The 22,851-nt window shown below is 42.5% G+C and overlaps 1 protein-coding gene across 7 annotated transcripts in view; it reads right to left on the bottom strand.

The window, feature by feature from the left end:
- Window positions 1-1,535: 1,535 nt before the first annotated feature.
- Window positions 1,536-22,851, bottom strand: part of LOC138250106 (granulocyte-macrophage colony-stimulating factor receptor subunit alpha-like) — a 467,284-nt gene continuing 445,968 nt past the window's right edge. For 6 of the 7 annotated variants that reach the window (XM_069204545.1, XM_069204542.1, XM_069204543.1 and 3 more), the window contains one exon: window positions 1,537-3,382. In XM_069204545.1, coding sequence (XP_069060646.1) covers window positions 3,287-3,382 — 96 coding nt within the window. In that variant the 3' untranslated portion in view covers window positions 1,537-3,286. Of the gene's footprint in view, window positions 3,383-22,851 lie in introns of all 7 variants that reach the window. The other variant, XM_069204544.1, reaches the window with a different exon arrangement.

The raw sequence follows: 22,851 nt of genomic DNA, 5'->3' as shown, positions 1-22,851 counted from the left end.
ATTTAGAGTATCTAAACTTTCAGATATCTTTCCAGATGTATCTATTTTTTAGAGGCTTTTGCCCACTAAGCCCCATACTTATACTTTTTGCTGCAAAACTACGCAAATGCAGTTTTGCTGCAAAACGTATGTGTCATTCCAGAGCGCTAGCCAGTGCCAAAATGATGGAATCCCGCAAGCCGGCGCTAAGGTTGGGCTAGCGTCGCAAAAGTGACATTAGCCAGGTGCGGGTGGCGGTACCGGGGAAAAGCGTTTTGCCATAAAACAAAAGAGGCTAGGCTGGTGTGAGGCAAAAAAAATTCCATTAACCAGCCTAGAGTCATTTCCTGACGCAAAACCATCCACACCACATGACTCCTGTCTTATAAAAGACAGGAGTCATGCCCACTACCCCAATGGCCAGCACAGGGGACCAGTGTCCCCTGGGTATGACCATTGCACCCAATGCCATGCGGGGGGCCATTTCAGGGCTTCCAATGGCACTTAGAACATTTTCAATAATATACTTACCCTATTTATCTGGGATAGGGTCCTTAATCCTCCGGTGTCCCTCTAGTGTGGGTGGGGGTGTTCCTTGGGGTGGGCACCTCTGGGCCCTTTCCATGGTGTTTGACCATGAAAATAGGTCCACAGGTCCCCTCATGCCTGTTCTGACCCAGGTGTTAAATAATGGTGATAAGCAGGCTTAGCCCCATTATTTAGGCACCCGGCATCTTTTTTGCACAGGAGGATAAATAAGGCGCTAGGGGCTTAGAGTCATTTTTTTGGACGGGGACGCCTACCTTGCATCTCATTGACGCAAGGTGGTTTCACACATCCAAAAAATGACTTTAACACCTATATTTTGACACTAGACGGGTCTAGCGTCAAAATATAAATATGGAGTTAAGTTTGCACCGAATTTGCATAAAAAAATGATGCAAATTCAGCACAGAGTAAACATCTGCCCCTAAATACCAAGGCAGAATGCAAAATCTTGAATCCCGCTCTCTTCAGTTGTTGAATGAATCTTAAAGAATATGCTACTTGTGAAACGTCTGATTTTGGATTCCTTGTCCTGCAACTTCTGCATACCTTTAAAGCAGCTTCTTACTCTCTGTTCTCCTGGTCCTACTGGGGCATTGTCTCCTGTTAGTGGTCTCTCTATTTATAAACTGTTACTTCACTCTATATTATTTAACAATGCATGTAAGGTTGCAGTCTCCTATAAATTGACGCATTTCTTATCCACTACTTTCACCTAGGTTAGACTATTCCCACACTTTTTAGCTGAACACTTGGGTTTTATTCATGCCACTGTCCACTTTTGCTTATTGTAGTTTAGTGCCATATATGCTGCACTTTTTCTTAACCTACCAGAATGATAACAAATACATGTGACAGACAGACATGAAGTTTTACCAAAATGAAAGTGATGTGCGGTGCTGTGAATATTTGTAGATGGCACTCCATGATCCATATAGGTGAAGAATCATCATTTCTTATGTGGAGATACGGACAAGAGAGACATGAAGGAGACAATGAAGCTCAGTTTTTGCCAATGTAACATTTATAATAAATAAAAAAAAGTCTCCCGCCATGCTGAAAACATACAACTCTAATAATACAATTGTATTCATATTTTTAGTTCTCTTACATATTATTGAAATAAATATGATTTTTTGCCTTTCCGAGAAATAATGTTTTTTTAAACTGTTAATAAAGCTCGAGGAAGCAGGAGAGGGATAGGGGACTATCAAGCAGCAATTGTTCAATCTAAGGTGTGCTTCTCAACTTCCAGCCCAGATAAACTAACTCAGGGGTAAAAGTAAATGTTGCTGTTAGCTGCAGCAAATCCAAGTCACAAATTCAATCCCAATGAGTTAAATGAGTGTCTATGTATCTGCTACAGAGGTCGATATGTAATCTGCATACCACAAGTTCCTAAGCCTGTCGACGGATGAGGTGTTTAACATATCTGCAATGGAAACCTGTGGGTAGCCTACAGGTGGGAATGTTAATACTACTAAGAAAGCTCAGATGTCTAATATACCTGTGCAGGAATCTATTTGCAATATTCAGATCAAATCCTCTGATCCCAGCTCAGGAAGCTGACATATTTATTACACAGCTCTGAGCCTGTGTCATAGGATGGAAATATTGATCCCTGTAAGACAGCTCTGTATCCGTTGCTTGGATAAGATTGCAATCTGCTAGATAAAGGTACAAATTCAGAGGCCTGGTTCTGTCTCCCATCTGGTCACTGTGACACTTTAATATGGGAAGATTGAATGCTTTAGAAATAACATACATTTCGCATAATTTTTTTCTAACTCCAAACTGCCTCCTATTAAACATTTTGAAAAGAAAAATAAGCAACCGTTGGTGTTTGATGTACAAACGGTTGCTCCACAGCCGCTCAAATGAGCAAACATTGGCAAGCCCAGTAGGACATGGTTCTCAAATATTGAGGTATTAGCTTTGTCGATGCATTTTATTTGCAATTTGTATTCAAATGCTTGAGTTGCGAGGTAAGCGAACACTGGTGGATGCATGGCTGGTAATTTTGCACTGGATTTTTTGTGAAAACCCATTTCAAAATAGTTTCTGAAGCTCAAGCATGAGTTGTGGTGTATAGTGGCCATTTTTAATTTAGCATCATAACATGTTCGGAAAAGTGAAGAATAAGTGCACACCAGTGCAAACAAGAAAGTGCGTAGATAACTGAGCTAGACAACAAAGCCATCCATTTATGATCAAAGAACTCATCCAAAGCCCAATTTAATTTTATGTTACCTGTTGAAAATAATGGGTCCAACAACAGGCAGGTAAAGCTGCCTAAAGCTGATACACTGAATGGTTGCTCTGTGAGTTCTAATGAATGAATGACACTTGCAGCAACCAATGGCAGGGTGAAGGCTGATTTTACACCTCTCTCTCTTTGGACATATCATATTTCCCCTGAGAGACAGCTGCACACTACATTTAGCGAAAAAGGCTTATTATTGGCTCCTGCATTGCTTCTATGTTCACAGCACATCCAAATATAATTTACATATTTACTCTCAAACACTCTTAGCACAGAGGTGATGGATGTAAATGTGTGAATCAGTCTGAACCATGAAACCTAGGCCCATATTTATACTTTCTTAGCTCCGCATTTGCACCGCTTTTGCGTCACAAAATGACACAAATGCGTCACTAAAAAAGTATAAATATGGGCCATAGCATATACAGAAAATTGCTAGAACTTAAATTTTCTGGGTCAAATTAAAAAAAATTGGAGTTGGCAAATCCCTCTGACTTTTTACTTTTGCTGTCCAGTGTTTTCTTCGATCAATGTCAAAAAGGTTTCTTCTGGTTCATCTTTTTCAGGAAATGATCCGCGCGCCACACATTCATTCTGAAAGAAAGAAACATCAGATTACACTCCATAGTAATAACATTAACGTTTTTGGGCCATTTTTATAAGCCACTAGAGCCACCTTGCGCCACATTTGCAGCATTTATTTTGAAACAGACATGGCGTTATGGTGGCATTTCCCATGCCCAATATTTACAAAGTGGTGCAATGCTTGCATTGTGTCATTTTGTAAAACCTTGTGCTACATTATGCCTGCACCAGGCATAATGTTTACAAGGGGGGGGCGTTCCCCTGTTAGGGGGGGCTGAAAAAATGGCACAAGCAAATCTAAGCGATTTCCTTGCGGCATTTTTTTCTGCACTTTTAATGCCTGCTCAGAGCAGGCGTTAAATGGGTGCATACCATTATTTATAATGGGTCCCTATGTACTCTGCAGGAGTAGCGCCAACATTTTGCTGCTACTCCTTCAGAGTACATTAATAGCCTCACAAAAAATGACACTATTGCCCATAACCTGCACCATAGTGCGCTGTATTTTAAATACAGCACACACATGGTAGCGGTAGGGTGGGTGCTAAGGGCCGCAAGAAAAGTGGCGCTGCACAGGGCACAGCGGCACTTTCCTTAAACCTGCCCCTATGTTCTATAAGAGCAAGTTTATTTGATTTTAAACAAGCACTGGCATAACCCCAGTTTTGATGTTTCTATAGTCAGGGGACTAAAAGGAGGAATCACAGAAGAGAAATGAAGAGGAGACGAAGAAAAATGAGACTGAAAAGAGAAAATGAAAGGAGGTGCTAAGAAGAGGGGGATTAAGAAATGAGAACGGGGAAAAAGGAGAAGAAGGTAGCCTAGGAGGGGAACAAATAATTTGAGAGAAAACAGGAGAACATAATGAGAGAAAAAGAACCCAGATATGGTGAAAGAAAGTGGAGGGAGAGAAAATCACGTATTTGGGAATTAAAGAGACCAGGAGAGAAAAATAAGAACAAGCATTGGCAAAGCCAATAGGTCTTGCCTATTTGAGATCTTTTGGCTTTGTCCGTGATTTTTTAGCCATGTTGTACCATGGCACGGCTGCTGTGCAGCATGGTTGAAAGTGAATTAAAGAAAATCGCTATGGCATTTGAAACGCTGGCCGCATCATAGCACTTTTTAGGTCAAGGGTAAGAATAGGACCTCTTGTATACTTTTAGTATACGTCTTATGGCTTAAAGCGATTTTATTTGTTGATTGCAGTGTCCTTTAAAAAATTCTTGCTCGACAGTTGTCAGTTCTGCCTTTTTCTTCCTCCTTTTTCTGTTTCAAAACAGTGACCAACTACTGTATTATTCCACATTAGTTTCTTTATCTGTTGTTCTGACGGACACTTTTGTTATTTTTTTATTGCTCCCTTTTCCCTGTGGATGTTTTAGGCTGGTAGCTGCCTTTGTTTTATTGCAGCATTCCACTCCTTCCACCTGGCTTGGCTTTATTCCTGTGCTGTCCTTGTTTACCTTTGGCTCCTAGAACATTTGTTCCACCATTAAATCTTTAAAATATAGTAGCTCCTAGGCTTTGTTTTTTAAAATGTTGTTTTACCACTGCCCAGTATCTGTTGATTAATGTTTTTTTCATTATAGCCCAGTGCACACACGTTGATTTAGTCTTGAAGTGAGCTTATTTTTCCAAGAGAAATTCTTTGGTGCTTCAGTGCGTTAATTCCTCTGTAGGTGTTTTGCGCATGTTTATGTAACATTAAAATAAGCTTATTTTACAAAAGAAACACCTGGTGCCTAAACATTTAGCTCACTGCTCAGGAAAGACACACTATGCCCCTTCTCATTGAATGTAGCTAAACTTAGAAGCAATGAAACACCTGGTGCCTAAACGTTTAGCTCACTGCTCAGGAAAGCCACACTATACCCTTTCTTGTTGAATGTAGCTAAACTTAGAAGCAATGTGAAACTTGCATTGCCTCGCATCTGGGGTCTTTCTCTCCAGGGCCCCCACTGCCAGCCCTCATGACATCCACACACAGGGCATTGCTTATCTCCTTTATTGGGTCCATAAATCTTCTCAGGCTGCTCTGCTATTGTAAACTTCATTAGGGCTTTGTTGAAAAGCCAGGAAAGAACGCTTGCAAGACTTTTCCAGTCTTATTTTCGAATTTCTGTGCAGACGTTTACACAACCTGAGGTAGTGCAGTCATCTTCTCGTCTCTCCTCAAGGGCTTGTGATTTCTGATGTCAGTAGCCGCTAGTGACCACAAAAACATAGCAGAGAAAGATTAATTTATGAGGCAGGGGTGACCAACTTATGTGACAAGAAAAGTCCAGTTCTAAATTTACAATGCACATAACTCTAACTCAAGAAAATGCGAGACCTATTGCATTGCAAATGCTTGTTTTTCTTTTACTTTAAACCATGCTGCAAAAACACTGACAAAGTCAATAGGTCTCAAGTAGGGAAGACCTATTGGCTGCGCCAATGCTTGTCATTCTGATGTGGCCTCTCCCACCCAAGGCCCTGGTGTCTTATATAATTGTATGCTGTATGCAAACACACAGGAGCTGCTCTTAGCTAGCCATTTTGGCACTCGCTCAGGGGCATGGATAACAAGAGTGCAGCAAGAGGGGTAGCAACTTGGGACCAGGAGTTTGAGAGTTTTGAGAGGTTCTCAGCGTCCCAACTGTGGTTTCATTTTCCTAACCAACTGTGGGTGGAATTCCATTCTCCTTGCTTGCATTAGGGCAAAACTGGTACCCCTGTAGAATTAGCAAGTGCACCGACTTATTTTTAGTTGTAATCTTGACTTTGCAATTAACAATGCAAAAACAGAAACGCAAAGAGAAGCTCCAGGACAAGTGAGCACAGTAAGAAGCTGGGAAGAGAGGAAGTGCAGCTCCGGGGGAAGGGTGCACATCTCACCCACGGTACAGCCGCTCAGCCATTGCTCCTCTGCAGCTGCGGGGAATAGCTCTTCATGTAACTTGTCTCTAGGACTTATACAGTGGTTCTGTATGTATTGTGTCATACGGTATAGCTCAGTGTTTGTGTAAATGTGTATGTGCATAACATGTATGTATGTCTTTTATGTCTATATATGTGTGTATTACAATATGGGAGGCTGTTAAACACTTTGCTTTTTGTGTATATATATGTATGTACGAGTTAGCTGTGTGCGATTGTTTCTATTTCTGTGTGAATTATTGTGTTTACATGCTACAATATGTTAGAGATTGTCTTGAATTTTGTATTTATGTGTTTGGGTGCATGCACCTATGCCATCAGCGCCGGCTTTAGGGAGGTGCGGCTGGTGCGGCTACTCTGGGTGCTGACCTGAAGGGGGGGCACTGACCTCAGGGAAGGGGTCGCTGTGTTCAGAAACTATTTACGATTTGAAAGCACTATTCCTTTTCCCAGGAAACAATTAGCATTGTTCCTAGTTATCAGCCTAATGAACCTCCCCTATTCCAGCATTACATCGTCCCTACCCTTTCTAATCACATTAGCACATTCCCACATTTAGACGGTTGTCTACCTTAGAAAGTTAAATGTAGTAAGATTCTAATCTGTCAGAGTAAGCGGTTGTGAGAGCGAATGGAGAGAGGAGACGTGAATAAAGAAAGACCGAATCCATCTGCAGTATCCTGTCATCATTCTAACACCATCCTTTACTAGCGCTTTAAAACAAATGAAATGTATGTAAGAGGGGGGCTATGGAAAGGTAAGGAGCATTTTTGCAGGAGCTCGGCACTGTATGCCACGGTTTGCATGTATGCCTGTTCGGTCTCGTTTATGAATGCATGTTTTTGTTTATGAGAAATGGTAAGCCCACTTGTTGCCTGATCACAGAACAGAACTGCAGGCTTATGTTATGCAACAGGTGTTTAGGGGAAGGACTTCAGGTCCATGCTGGGTTGACAGTTAGCAGGTAAGGTGGGTTGAGAAGAAGGGTGCACAGACATTTAGCTCGTGAAAAGCTATAAACCAGCAAATACCGGCCTGTGTGACTCATTTAAACCGCTCTGTGCCGCGGACGTAATAGTTATGTCCAGTGGCACAGCGCTCCCTCCGTGGGCTTCCCAAGGGCAGGGATGGAAGGGGAAGCCCTTCCCCTTCCACCCCCGACTCCACCAGCCCCACCCAGTGACGTGTCTTGACTTCAGCACGCGATCTTGCGCTGACCTCATCAGAGGCCACCTCCCACGATCGGAAGAGAAATGCTTTGCATTTCTCTTCTGATCATGTGATGGGTGCCTGAGAGGCTTCAAAGGGAAGGAAATGAATTTCCTTCCCTATGAAGTCTCTCAGAGCATTTCAGCCACCAGATCGTGAAGCGATCTGGCTGCTGAAATGCCCACTAGACAACAGGGATTATTTTGAACAAGGAAATTGGCATAAGGGGAGCGACCCCTTGGGCTAGGGTCTCTCCCCAGGGCGGGAATTATTTTCAAGGCCTTTTCTGCCCCCCCTATTGCTATCAGGCCGATAGGCCCACAGGGGGTCAGAAACCTCTAGGCGCCAGGGATAAAATATTTTTTCGTTTTTTAGAGGTGGGGAGCAACCCCTTAGGCAAGGGTCACTCCCCTAGGGGGCAAATTATATTTAGGCCATTTCACCTATTTTTATTAGGCCAATCTGCCCCCAAGGGGGGCAGAAACCACTAGACACCAGGGAGTTGTTTTTTAAGGCGAATTTCACGCAAGGGGAGCGACCCCTTAGGCAAGTGTCGCTCCCCGGGAGGGGGGGTCAAATATATTATGGGCCATTTCTCTATATTAATTAGGCCGATCTTCTCCCAAGGGGGGCAGAAACCATTAGGCCCCAGTGATTTTTTTGTTTTTTTTTGTTTTACAGATGGGGCACGACCCCTTAGGCAAGGGTCGCTCCCCTGGGGGGGCAAATTGTATTTAGGCCATTTCTACCCCACTTGAGGGCAGATTGGCCTATTTTTACTAGGCAAACATTACTTTTGCAGTTTCTAAGAGCTATACAATTTTGTAAATATGGAACCAAATGTGCCCTGTGTTGGCTAATTATATTTTATTAGCTAAGTAGTCATGCTACATCCATTCCTGGTAACACCGAAAGTGACAAGCCAAAAAGAATGTGGCCTTTATTTACTTTTTTCGCTTCCCTTTCAAATTCTCAAACATTTGGTCCCTGGCTTCCTGTCCACTTCATTTCCAAATTATCCTAAACTTTTATTTACATGTACCCATATATGCTAAGTTTTATAATTTGACATCCCAAAAATTTTACCCAAACATATAAAGTGAATTATATTTTGGCATTTTCAAAAATTCTAAACACAATAAATGATCATTCTGGGTAGTTTAATTTGAATTATTTTAGCCATCTGAAACCCTCCAGCAACGTATAATTCTCACTGAAAACAAACAAATACATTACATGAAACACGCTTTACGGAATTGTGCTATATGATATTCTGCTAATGTGATCGCTATGAGCTAAGGAAACTGAATAGATGCTGTTGAGTTTCTCTTTTTTTAGCACTCCTTCCATTGAAGTAGCCAAATATGACATTCACCGCCTTTTTTATTGTAAGCTGTAGAAATCTATGCACACACACCACAACTGGTCTAAGCTGTACATTATAGCATTGGTTAAATGTACACAATGTTCTTTTGTTAATAATCTCGATATTCTCTTCAATTACTAATGTAAAAACGGAAAGAAGAGAACAGTTCTGGTCTGAGGTGGCACAGAGTCTGAGCCAGATAATGAAAAGCAGGTAAGAAAGACGTTGCAGCTCTATGATCCAGAATCCGGACCCATTCTTCCTGCAGCTAAGTTCATGTCCGACGAAAGAAAGACAAATGTTTTGTGCTGCTGGAGAGCAAGTTGGCCATCTCAAAAGGCATGTGGCACAGGCAAGCTCCATGATGAGAGTAAGCTGCATTCCTCTTTCCTATAAACGCTCTCACTTCGAAGTCAGCCAAAAGCATGGTAGCCATAAGAAAAATAAACTCCAGGCTCCCTCGAAGAGACAGCTTGACATTTGACCTCTGTCTTTAAATGCACAGCAAATGTGATGAGATAAGAACAAGATGTACAGGCCTGTTTACTGAAAGGGAGCTCTCAGAAGGATACTGAAGAGTAAACCTAGAGAGACTACACCAACAAATGGAAGGCAAGAAAATGTGTTACTAACCACAAAGCCAGTAACAAGCAACGGGCAGAATGCCTTCCCAGGTCAACTTTCTGAAAGTCCCCAAGATAACTTTCGCATACCACACACCTGCAATGTCTGGTAGGCTGCGACCTAAAACTCTCCAGGATGTCTTCACATACCACCCAGCTGCTCCTGCCCTGCGAAGTACCATGGATCAGGCGTTAGTCTAACGCATTTCAGTAAGGTGGTCCGCATCACCACACTGAAATGCATTAATCATGCATTATAGCCCTGCTCAGCTGTAAAGCAGAGCGCTGCTATAATGCACAGTCATGTCAGACTGTCAGCTGACTGCTCATTCTGGACTTCCCAGAATCGCCAGACTCATTCTGAACCTCCACCGCCGAGAATACATCTCCCAACACCTGAGGACTCTCCACTGGCTACCGGTCGAGAAGCGAATCACCTTCAAGCTTCTCACCCACACGTACAAGGCCATACACAAAGCAGGACCAGCCTACCTGAACCACTTCGTCTCCTTCCACAGCCCTGCGAGGTACCTCCACTCCACCCAAATGGCCCTGGCCACCATCCCTCACATTCGCAAAACCACTGCCGGAGGTCCCACATTTACCTACCCTGCAGTGAAGAGCTGGAACAACCTCCCCCTTCACCTCAGACAAAGCCCGTTGCTCACCATCTTCAGGAAGAACCTCAAGATATGGCTCTTTGGATGATGCTCCTCCCTTCACCCCCAGCGCCTTGAGACCCTAATGGGTGAGTAGCCGCGCTTTACATATACTGATTGACTGATTGACTGACTGCAGGCAGGTTAAGGGGGCTGGCTCAAGATCTGCTCAGCTCGCAGCCCTGGGAGAATGGTGCTCTCTGCTACAGTGTATCTAGGTACATAAGACAAAACCAACGGGCCCGACACATGAGCATTCTCGGTCTCACGGTGAGTCTCCAAACATGGCTTGACTACTGGTAAGTCTGACTGTGAGTGAGAGACACAGTCAGTTATAGGCTAGGTAGGTCAGGTGGGGGTGAGTCACGGGTCAGTCCTCCTGCTCAGCTGCCGCCTGTGGTGCGGGCAGGCAGCATACGTTTTGGCTACGCTTTTGAGTTTGGTCATAAAGAAGTCACTGAAATGCATGCAGCAGCACCTCCTCGGACCCCGCCTCTCACACCGCTGCGGGGGCCTGATCGGTCTCATCATCTGGTGCAGGTGACCAGTCATGTTGGGTGCCAGGGCAAGGCAAAGTCACCAGCCGCTCACCGTCACCACGGCCATTAATAAATCGACAATAATTAGTGCCTGAATATGGGATCCGGCCTTAGTGACTCGACCACAGACCCACTAGCACTGGCTTTCAGTGATTCAGTGTGAGGCTGGCCAGTGTCACTACAATCAGTGGAGTCATTGCAGAAAATATAGGTTGCACAACAGTGTGACTGCACATCCGAGTTGGAGGGACCCAACCTGACCCCAGACCACCGGGCTCTGGAGCCTCCTTAGCAGCTGCTGTGAGAGAATGAACACTGGCAATGGGTATTTGTCCTAATTAAACATAATTGTGGCTCAAATTATGTGTTAATTGCTTGTAAGACTAGTAGCCCATGCAACTTACTCTTTTTATAATGCTCAGTGTGTGTTTCTTTTTTTAATAAATTACACTATGCAGCTGGGCTGTGACCCCTAGCTTGTGTGTGCCTCTGTCAGCGCCTCGTACCTTTCAATTTTTTGGTGCTTTGCAGCAGTTTTAAGTTCTTCTTAGTGTTTTTTGTTTCTCAAAATGTGTGTAATTTCTGATATTTATAGGTCTCCTCATCTTCATTGTTTGATTGTGCTTGTGAGAAGGGGTCACTCATAGTTGTTGAAGTCACTCATATTTACACTGAAATTATGAAAATGACACACATAGCAATCAGAAACCCTGGCAGCTATGATGCGCTCTCTGATAGGCTGAAACCTAAAGAAAAAGTTGAAAAATAAAAAAAAGTGTCAGAAATGGATGTGGCCATGCTACAAAGAATGCTTCCAGGTTGCTGTGCTTCTTTCAGAGAGTTTATGATAAACCCTTTTCCAATCTTGTTTGTGTGGTGCTAACAAAGTATGTCCTGCGGAATGTGAAGGGTGGGTTGTTAAGGCAAAGCCAGTCTCTCTGTACTCGGAGCTCAGGGTGACGGAGCCAAGGAAGTGGATGCTGCTATTCTGCTGTTTATCAGTAGCATGTGCTGGTCGTGTCCTTTTAATGCACTAGACATGCCAATTACAGTACCAGTCGTCCATAGAATTCCCACATTAGAACTGGCTTTAGGGGTTTCTTAACACCTTTGCTATTCAAGGATTTATATCTTCGGAAATGTGGTAAGACTCACATTGTCCATATCTGTACATTTCACTGAAAGACAGGGCAATGCTTTATGCTGTGAAATGATCAAGCCATTTCTTCAGCGAAAGGATTTTCATTAGATTCTTGTGCAGGTCTTAGTGGTATTGAGAATTAAACACGGGAAAGCCATTTTGGTGGATATACCTACTTATTTACTTATTTCCACTCAGGAGCACGGCTTATCTCCAACAGGAGAAAAAATGAATTATTTCCGTTGTCCTTAAAGATCTTAATTAACTTCCTTTGAGAGCTAGAGTAAAATGTAAGCTAGTTTGCATCACCTTTAAATCAATGTAGCTACAACATCTTGACCAGGCTTCTACAGCCAGTAGCTCATGAGATACTGGTAGCTCTCCAGCTATCTATAAGTAGCTCTCCTCTGTGCAGCCCAGCCTACTAGCTTAGGCGTATTTGATTGGTTGCATTAATGAATGTGTACCAACATTCAGAAAGTGTATTCAAGATGAAAGTTTGTACATTTTCAAAACTCAGAAGTTGATGTTTATTCCAAAGTATATTTAAAGCTCATAGGCAATTGACAGACTTTCTTTACATTTCGGCTGGCAATCGTACTGATGCACCAAGGGGATCACTGATAGTAATCTTGCATATAATGGCACTAATGTAATCACGTGGTCACTATTACAACATTTATATTTTTAGCTCAGGATGAGTTTCATTGAACCTAAGTAGCTTTTTTTACAGAAAATGTTGGAGACCCCTGATCTGGACTATCCTTGATCTTCTCTGAACTTGTCCAGACAGACACCCAACAAATTTATACAACCATATTTGGATACAAAAATACAAACTTTATAAAGCTGCAACTAAACCATTCTCTAGTGCAGCAGATCATCATGTAAATTACTTCAAGTCGACCTGAGATGTGGCAAGAACCTAATGACCTTTCAGAAGAAAGCTAAAAACACACCTGTTTAAAATGCACCTTCACTGGTTTGGTTCTGTTTTTAATCTCCTCTTGTACTTCCACTGCCTGTCTCCCCAGCAATAACTAACTCTCTTTCCCTCTAACTTCGGTTTCCTGTCCAATACACCCTCTCTCTCTTTCTCTGATGGACCACAGGTGCTTTCATCACTCTCTTTCCATTCTTATGTGAAGACCCATTCTTGCCTTTATCCACTCCCTTTGCATAAATTATCATAGATTTGCCTCTATATGGGCCAATGGCATTAAGTGCTGCATCGTGTCAGTTTTTGAAAAACAAAGGGCCAGATTTACAAGGCCCAAGCACCACCAGAGTGTCACCTTTTCTGGCGCTCTGGAGGCGCTGTGCAGTGTGCCACATTTACAAGGCGGCGCTAAGCCACTTTTTGTGGCTTATCGCCATCTTGTAAGTATGGTCCCCTTCGAAGCAGTTTTCTGCGTAAGAGGGGCATGCAGTGGGTGTTGCTGTGGGTGTTCCACCACAACACCCATTGCTTGTGACACTGCCACAGATTTACAAGAAGGTGTAAATCTGAGGCAGCGCCAAAAATGAACGCCAACCCAGGGGTGGTGTTAGCATGGCACAATGAGGAGGAATACTTCTATCCCTCTTTGTTGTTGCTTTTTGATGTGTGCACATAGAAAGTGCGAAAGGTCATGAATGAATGTTTATTTGCAGGAAGGTGTTCCTTCCTGCACATACACAATCATTCGAAAATGATGATTTGCTATTTCTATGTGTGCTGCATTCTGCAGCACACATAGAAGTGCCAAATCACCATTGTAGATTGTTTATTTGCAGGAAGTGACACTTTCCTGCACATAAATATTCAATCCCCTCAATGCAGAGACCCTTGCCCTATGGTGCAAGGGTGCCTGTGTTGGGGCTGACAGCTAAATTTAGTGCAGGGCGAAACAGAGAGGCATGCTGTAGTTTAGTAAAGATGGGGCATCCCTGCATTTCTAAACTGACACAGCTCGGAGCTGCAAATTTTGGCACTGCACCACTCTTTAGTAAATCTGGCCTAAAGTTGTGCATGTAAAGATTGTTGTTAGTGCCATATTGCTTCAATCAGTGCTACAATGTGTCGCATGAGCACCTGCATTAAAGATTTGTTAATTTGGGCCCTTATGTCAAACATGAAAGGAATATCTTTACAGCAGTAGTCTGTGAGTTCAATCAACTCATAATACCTTGGACATATGTTAGTACAGAAATAAAGAAAAAGAAAATACTGATCTATACTCCCACAACAACTATAATCCAGGGATGGAACTTTTATATGAGAGGAGTCAGCAAAATCCTTACGGCACCATCAAGTGGCAAAGAACAAGTTACTGCAGAAGGCACAAAAAGTGGCCTTTATAGAGTACACGAGGAGTGCTCCAAGAAGCAACATTTACTTTTTTCTGGAGCAACGGAAAATTCCTCACAACGTTTCTGCTCAGGTCTGTTTCAATGGTTTATTAAGCTGATGAAAAATCAAGCAGAATGGTTACATTGGCCTTTCTAAAATGTAAAATGGCGATGGAAAAGTGTGTGTGTAAGATGCCATCAAGGAGCACATATGAGTACACGTCTCTGCTGTTTGTTAAGGATGGTTCAGCGTGGGAGCAACTTAAGATATAATTTTGTTAAAGCAAATCGACAATATGCTGATGCAGCCTATTCTACATTATGTGGTTCCGAGTGTCACCCTTCCTATTAAAAGGAATGTAAGCTCCCCCTGTGTTATGTTTTTTCTAACAAAAAGCAGGCTTTAATAGCCTCCATCTTTAGGGCCTCATGAGCATGTGCTCTTCTCCTTTGAGTAGTACACAACCTAGTGCACTTTTCTTATCAAGGACTTCCAGTGATTATTTTCTCTATGGTTGCAGTGCATAATTTGTAAAAAAAAAAAAAAAAAAAAAAAATGATTATGCTAGGGCCTTTCCCGGGAGCCCCCTGCACCCTGCACCACCCATTACCCCTGCCAGTGCTGCCAATGATTGTACCAACACAACTAATAGCCATCTCACTTCTACAAGTATGACAATCCGGACTACTCCGAGCCACTCAAAGCTATGGCATTGGTGGTAGATAGTATTAATTTTGAATGAATGTTGAACTATTAAACACTGTTTGTCTGATCATCTCAAAATCTGATGTATAGCACCACCGTGTGGTAGACTGTCAAAAGAGCCGGTGATGAGAATGAAGTGCTGGTGCTGAACATCGGAAACCACAAGTTCAAATTCAGCATTGCGCATTTTGGCAGTGTCATTAGACCCCACCAAACTATTTTTTCACAGTAAAAAAGTTCCTTTGACATTTAGGGATTTAACCATGAAATAAGCTTGTTCACCTTCACAAGGGTCACTCCCACAATCACCACAAAAGAGCAGGCATGAACCTGATTCTCACAAGCAGACCACACATAAATTCAAAGTGTGTAACAATGGGAAAATAAAAACAAATGCAGTTTTTTATTTAAAAAGTGGAATGGATGCACTGATGCACTGCAAACTGTAGTGCTGTTTAATATTATGTGTATGAACTTGTAGCAAACACACTCCCACTGTTGTTTTTTAAGGTCGAGCTTGCAAGCACTCTGGCCTGTTGTAATCTCTTTGTGGGCTTTTAACCATGCCCACTCTGGCTATTCACTCTTGGGTGTCTTTGTTTTAAATGCTTAATTTTTATTGGGGCATTTTGTGAAATGTTTCTAATTTGTGTGCTGAGTTCCCTCCCAGGTGATTTCACTAAGTGAATATTTTTGCTGGTCATCACACTATCCCACGCTTCTTCCTGTTACATCGTGTGAGGGCCCCTCCGGTTTCAGTTTGCCTTTCATCCCAGCCACAATCCTTTATAGACATTTATGCAGGTAGTCAATAACTCTTGTGCTCATGCTCATGGCGGCCGTGGTGCTTTGAATTGACTTGCTTATGTCAACTGTTTTACTTTTCATTTTCAATTTATGTGGCAAGAAAAGTCCAGTTAGGAATTTACAATTCTAATAGCTCTAAGTCGAGCAAACGCGAGACCCATTGCATTCCAAATGCTTCTTTCTGAGACATATTTTAGAGTGATTGCATAGCCTTAGCAGCTCTACTTGTAACTAGAAAATAACCACATAGAACATGATCATGCAGTATATTTGTGACTTATTGGTGCTAAAGGTAGGAATATAAATTAGAAATAGTAGTTTACCTCTGTAATCCACAATGATAGTCAGAGCAATGACAGCAGAAGGAATAGATAGAAACTTATACGAGAAAAGGAGCACATGCAACAGCTAAGATTCCCAATGTCATTGACAGTGACAACTACAGAGGCAAATGAGTCTTGAACACCTTGTGAGCGACAAATTTCATTAATAAAAAAGAAGAACTTTGTTGTTTTTCTCCAGATTTTTTACTCAACCCTTTGTGCACAAATTCACACAAAGCGGAAGCATACTTCCAATGATCAACCCTCTGCTGTAAAATTGATTAGAACATCGGAATGTTGAGAGCACTGTAGCGTCCTCCCCAGCCGGGGAGCATGTAAATTAACATGCCACCAACGAAGATCTGTAATAGATGTTTTTATTCCTCAACATACTATTGCACACTCCACGCGCATTGCTTCATTGCTTATATAAGTACACCTTAACACCTTCCATCCAATTACGTAATTTCTGTCTAGTGTCCACTCAGAACCTCAAGGGCCCTAGCGCACATTATATCAAACACACTACATCTACCCCCTTGTTAAATAAAAAGTACAAATAACCTTAGCATCTTATTTCACTGGTCTGCCGGCTCTGGTGGTATGTGGTAGTTGAGATGTACCATCATTATGCTTCAATGGCATAGTCTCAGGTGTGCTATTTAGATGTTCAGGCAGGCCCACCTTGCTTGTGATTACAGGAGCTGACGAACATTGAGGTAGAAGTTCAAAGTAAGATGAATCCCTTGTGATGGGTTTCCCGGGATGATGCGCTGTCACCATGTGTCCATTGTATGTCATAACCCTAAAAGGATCAACAGCAAATGGAGGGTCTGTTTTTGTACTTCCGCTTCTGTGTGACCAGTACCAAGTCCCCTTTCTTAAAGACAATTTCTCGAGCATGTCAGCGCTAATCAGTATATGTTTTCATCTTGCACTTTTGAGAAACATCTTTGACACAAACTTTATCAACACTCACCGATCAGCTCGATGTCCATTGAGGTAGTTTGGTGCCAATGGCTCTCCCAAATAGCAAGGTGGCAGGGCTCTCATCAGTTGTGGAGTGAGAGGTCGATTGATAGGCACAAAGTGCTGGGGACAGGACATTATTTAGATTCCTTCTATTGTTGCTCACTGAATTACCTTTTTGAGAGTGCCCATAAATCATTCAACACCATTGGCTTGGGGCCAGATAGGTGTACTCTTTTGATGCTTAACTTAGAGTCCATCAAGAAACTCCTTGTATTCTTTGTTACTGAAAGGTGGGCCAATGTCAGATGTGAGAATAGCTGGGATGCCCCCGCTGCAAAGATGTAATCAAGTCACTCAATGACTTTATCATGGGCTGTCAATGATAATTCTTCCACCAAAGGAAAATGTGAGTATTAATCAATGACTACCATGAGATGATGTCCATTTTCCAACAGTACAAAGAAATCACCTAGAACGTCTTCCCAGGTATGCACAGGTAGGTCAGACATTGTCACTGGATGTTGTGTTACCTTGGGAGACAAACACTTACAAAGATGACATGCTTTTAGCTCTTTCTAAACCCATTCTTCTAGGTGAGGGGCCCACACCTGGTCTCTTAGGGCTTTTTTGCTGGCTACAATGCCACAATGTCCTTCATGGGCTAGCTCAATGACTTGCTGCCTCAGGGTATCAGGTATGACGATTCTCAAGCCTCTCAATATGATACTCTCTTGAGTGACAATTAGCTCATCTGGTACATTTTTGATTTTTGGGAAAAAGGTCAGACACTTGTTTTCCAAGCTGGTGTTGTAATGAGGTCTTTGAGAATGAGCATGTCTTTATCTATTTTGGTAGCATCAATAATTTGTTCAATGGATAGAGCTGCTGGTGTGCTCGACCTCACAATAAATCGAGATACTCTTCAGCCTCTTTAGACATCAAACTAATTAATCTGCAAGGCTTTTGCCTTTCCCCGGCTAGTGTATAATGACGTAGTCATACTCTTGCAGTCGCAAGAACCACCTCTCAATGCGAGGTGACATCTTAACTTTTGAGTTTCCAAAGATAGTGAGCAATACCTGGTGGTTGGTGATGATAGTAAAACGTTTCCCATATAGAAACATGTGAAAATTTTCACAGGCCCACACTGTAGCCATACTCTCCTTCTCTGGCTGAGACTAGGCACGTTCTGTTTCAGACAGACTTCTACTGGCATATGCCACAATGTGTCTCTGGGCACTTGGGTGGCAATTGTGCTGAGCCAAACTTCCTCCTAACCCTACCGGGCTCACATCTACTGTGTTCTCAGTATATAACTTTGGATCAAAATAGGCCATTTCAGTTGCATTCTCAATAGCATGTTTTATTTAATTTAAAGTGCAATCACTTTCAGAAAACCAGTGAAACAGGACATTCTGTTTTGTTAAGTCTCTCATTGAGTCACTCTCTGGGGAAAAGTAACAAATGTACCCCCATCACAGAATATGAGCCCAAGGAATTTAAATTTGGTTTTGTGAAACTCACACCTTGCTGCATTCAGAGTGAGACCCGCAGCAGCAAGCAGTTGCCACACGTGTCTTGTCATGCTCCTCTTTTGTTGATCTAAAAACCAATATATCATCACTGTAATTAAAAGCATTTGTAGCAGGTTGAATAATGTGGCAAATAGCCTCCTGAAATATCTCAGCAGCTGAAGATATCCCAAAACTAAGTCTTTTGTATCTCAACAAACTAGCGTGAGTCGAAAAAGTGGTAATGAACAGTTTTCTTTCAGCTTGAGTTCATGATATCCTTTGTTCAGGTCAAGATGGGAGAAGATTTTTGCTCCCTTCATTTGCATGATCATGTCCAATATGTGGGGACCATGATGTCTTCCTCTCTCAATGGCCTTGTTGGCCTGGCGCATATCAACACAAATGCACACTGCACCGCCACTGTTCTTTTTTGCCACCACAACTATGGGCGAAACCCACAGCATAGGACTGGTGAAGTGTTTGATGATGTCATGTTTTAATAGTGTTTCTAGTTCTTTCTCAAAAGCTGCGTGTGAGCGAAAAGCGACTCTGTCACTTGTCGTTGGGCAACAGATTGAATATCTTCATTAATGTGAAGTTGCACTTTCATCTATTTGAGTTTTTAGGCCATGAAACAACAATGGCAACAGCGTTACATTTTAAGCCTCAGCATGGATGTTGTAGTTGAGAGATATCAGCCCCATGTCGATAGCAGTGCCAAAGCTAAATAAGCACACACTAGATGAGGTTCCTTGAAGGACATGAATTGGCGCTTGCACTGACATCATTTTGTATTGCAAAGTTGCCATAAATGACCCTTGACTCTGTAACGGTTAGAAGCAGCCCACCTGTATACCTTTGTGTTTGATGGAGTCAGGCGTGACACAGGAGACAAGCTGTTGAATTTTTCTGCTGGCATGATGTTAATCGAAACACCACTGTCAATAATGAAGGTTATGGGGCAGGCGTTCACCTTTAACGTGATTTTAGGACAATGTCCGAATACATTTTGTCGCTTTGTTTCATGACTTTTGGCTTTTGATCTTCTTGGCAAGCAGCCAATCCTACATGTGCATGTTGGCCCTTAGTCGATATCATTAGTGCACATCAGTCTTCTTCACTGGTGCTTGATAATGACTTTGAAGCGCCTTTACATAATGAACTTGATGAAGATTGTCTGTGCTTGGTTTGTACTTGTCGCAATTGATGTTGCGTTTTGGCCTTGTGGGCGTTGCAAGAATGCTTCTGGAACATTCTGGCTGCCATTTTCTATTCCTGCTGTGACGCATTTAGTTTCTCTTTCACTTTGCAGACCATTATGAAGTGGTTTTCTTTCCCACAACCTTTGCACATCTGTCCTCTAGTTGGACATTACCTTCATGGACAAATGAAAACCCACATCAGAAGTATAACTTTTTCCTCCGCAGAGACGTAACTTGCAAATATCTGTTTTGTGCTTTTGGCTGCTTTTCATGATCAACACTGATTCATTACACGCTGTTCCTGCTTCCATCCCAGCAGCTTATCGATCTGCTCGTTTCTCTGCCCTTTCAGCCATTAGCATTTTTTCCAAACTGAGTGGCTCTCTCAATATGCGCCTTCTGAAAGAATCTGAAAGGCAGCCATCAATGACTTGGGTGCGCATGGCTTCGTCATTAAAGTCACAGAAGTTACAGTGTTTGAGTAGTGTATCAAGTCTCTCAACAAATTCATCCATTGTTTCACCAGCTTCTTGTCATACTTAGTTGAAGATGTACCTCCTGTAGTCAACATTTGGCGTCTTCTTTTATCTTGTGGTATGATGTTGCATCAGCTTCTGAGACTTTCTTTAGCACTTCTTTCACTCCATCACCAGCACGGTTTTTCAAATATTTAATGATTTTCTTATTGTTGTCTTCTCCTAGTGCATTTATGAAGTCTTTGATCGTTTCGATCCATGCAGTCCACCTGGCACCAATATTCTGATTTTCTGTGGTATCATACAAAGGTGGTGTTTTCAGTAATGTAGCCGTGTCATACTTTGCACTGCCTTCAGTCACCATCGATGGCAACGTGCTGTTCAGGCAGCGTTCACTTTGTACAGTGGGACTGGCACGTTACCTGCTGGTGCGGTCAAAGAAGTTTCTGTTTTCGTACCTGACTGTCACTGCTGTTAGCGGTTGCTTCATATTGATGGCAGTTCTGTGTTATGGCACAGTATTTCTTCTTTTAGCTTTACAAATGAGTGTTGGTGGCCTGTTTGAAGGTGCTCCTCTGTAGGGCTTTCAACGTCTTTGAGGGTGGCATGTGGGCTGGAGTGGAGCTTCAACTCTACATACGCCACACAATTTGTTTTTTGGTGCACATGGAATGCACAAGCAGTTTGCTGTACTTTTGCAAACTTGCAGGGAACACAGCTTTGTTTCTTTGGGGCACAAATTCCCTACTCGCTGGCAGTTGTGGCATCCTCCCCAACCCAGGAGCACATGAATGAACATGCCACCCAGGGAGCTTCGTAATAAATATCTTTATTCCTCAACATACTATTGTGCGCCCCCAGCGCATTGTGCCATTATTTTTATACGTTTTATAACCACACCTTAACACCTCCCATCCAATTACATAATTCCTGTCTGGAATCCACCCAGGACCTCGAGGACCCTATCGCGCATGATATCAAAGACACTACAAGCACCACTGAAGACAATGATGTGACTCACAAGGGTGTGAGGAGCTACTTGTGCATGGTTTCCAGGGTTTGCAAGCTTTACGTCTTCAAAAAGGCAAACACAAATATATTATATTCCAGTAACAGAATAGGTTAATTAGAGCATATTTGAACATAGCAACTTTCTGGCCTTTCATCATGCTTTGAATTAATTGCCATGTGTCATGTTCTTTTGAAGATTCTAACAGAGGTCCTCTGAGAAAATATTTTTTTTGGGGGGAGGGGGGAGACAATGGCTTTAAGAAATAAACATAGGATAATTGTCAAACTTGAGAAAACTTCAATGAGTGCAGGAATTAAACTATCGGCACCTGTACTAGGAATGAGCACAACCTCAGCAGTGGTATAGCGAAACTGGAGGGGTAGCCACTGCACAGAACAAGTAGGGCCCCTCCTCTGTACTCACTCAGTCTAGGTGCTGTGCTGAGGGGGCCCACTTAAGCTCCCCTCCCCGGACTGCGCGGGAGGTGGGGGCCTTTATTACACCATTGAATCTCAGGAACTCCAAAATATTCGTCTACTACTACAATGAGATCCTGGCCTGCACTGATAGGCCCATAGATATCAATAGCTACTTTGTGCCAAACTTCTTTTGGCAGAGGAAACATCTGGAGAGGCCCAGGAGGGCTATGCTTCCCAAGGTTTTTGGCATAAATGGTAGTCACCCAACACAGTGCTTAATTTGTAAATAAAAACAAAGCTGGTGCCCACAGCCCTCCTCTTAAACATGCGGCTCCTGCAATTAAATGTGTGAGCACGGAATACTGAGGCAGCAAAATCCTGAAGCCACCTCGGGCCTCTGTAATCCATCTACAGTCACTCCCTGCCCCTTCAGCTCACTCTTGCAGCTTTCTGCTTTCTCCCATTGTGACGCATTTTTGTTTTTCTCTTCCTCCGTCTTTCTCATATGTGTCTTTTGCTTGCAGTAAATGCTCAAGGCAGAAAATAAGTGCCAGCCCTCTAAAATAACAAGCACAAATTAAGCACTGACCCAACCTTTTCTTTGCTATCTGACCCAGGAAAGGAAACTCTATCTTTTGATACACCATTCTTATTATGGCCACAGCCCCATGTTGTCCTTCATTTTCTAGTTTAATCCTTTTGTGAAGAGACTTAGGAATAATGAAATGGGTGTCTCTCAGCAACAGGGCTTTGTCAGTTCAGCCTCAACTTTGCAAAATATTTTAAGTTCCTGGAAATCACTGGGTCAGTGTGCTTTCTCAGTGCAGTGCAGATCTGTTCATTTCTGGTAGTCTTATAGTTCATTGACTTGGATGTGGGTTTATTGCTTACAGTGTAATATGTATAATTTAATTTTTGCTTATGGCATCGTCTTCTTGCCTGTTTGAACAGTATATAGCTGGTCTTCTTTGGCGATGAAAGGTTTGAAGACACAGTCTCCAGTAGATAATATGAAAAGTAGTCAGCTGAATGGTGTGTTTTTTTAGGCTTGTGTACTATTCTGAAGTGACAGTTTTGTAACTGCAAACAAATCTCTCAGTTCAAGCGGTGTATTTGCTAGGCACTTCAAATAAGAAGATGAGAGGTTGATATTTGATGATGGTAAGCTTTTTTTTTTTTAATATCTTTTATTAACTTTTTTATACAGAATTGTGAAAAACACACAACTACTGTGTAGAGCAACACACATCCTACACC

This window comes from Pleurodeles waltl, chromosome 8 (assembly GCF_031143425.1).
Source record: "Pleurodeles waltl isolate 20211129_DDA chromosome 8, aPleWal1.hap1.20221129, whole genome shotgun sequence".
NCBI lineage: Eukaryota > Metazoa > Chordata > Amphibia > Caudata > Salamandridae > Pleurodeles > Pleurodeles waltl.
This window is presented reverse-complemented; position numbering and strand designations above follow the sequence as displayed.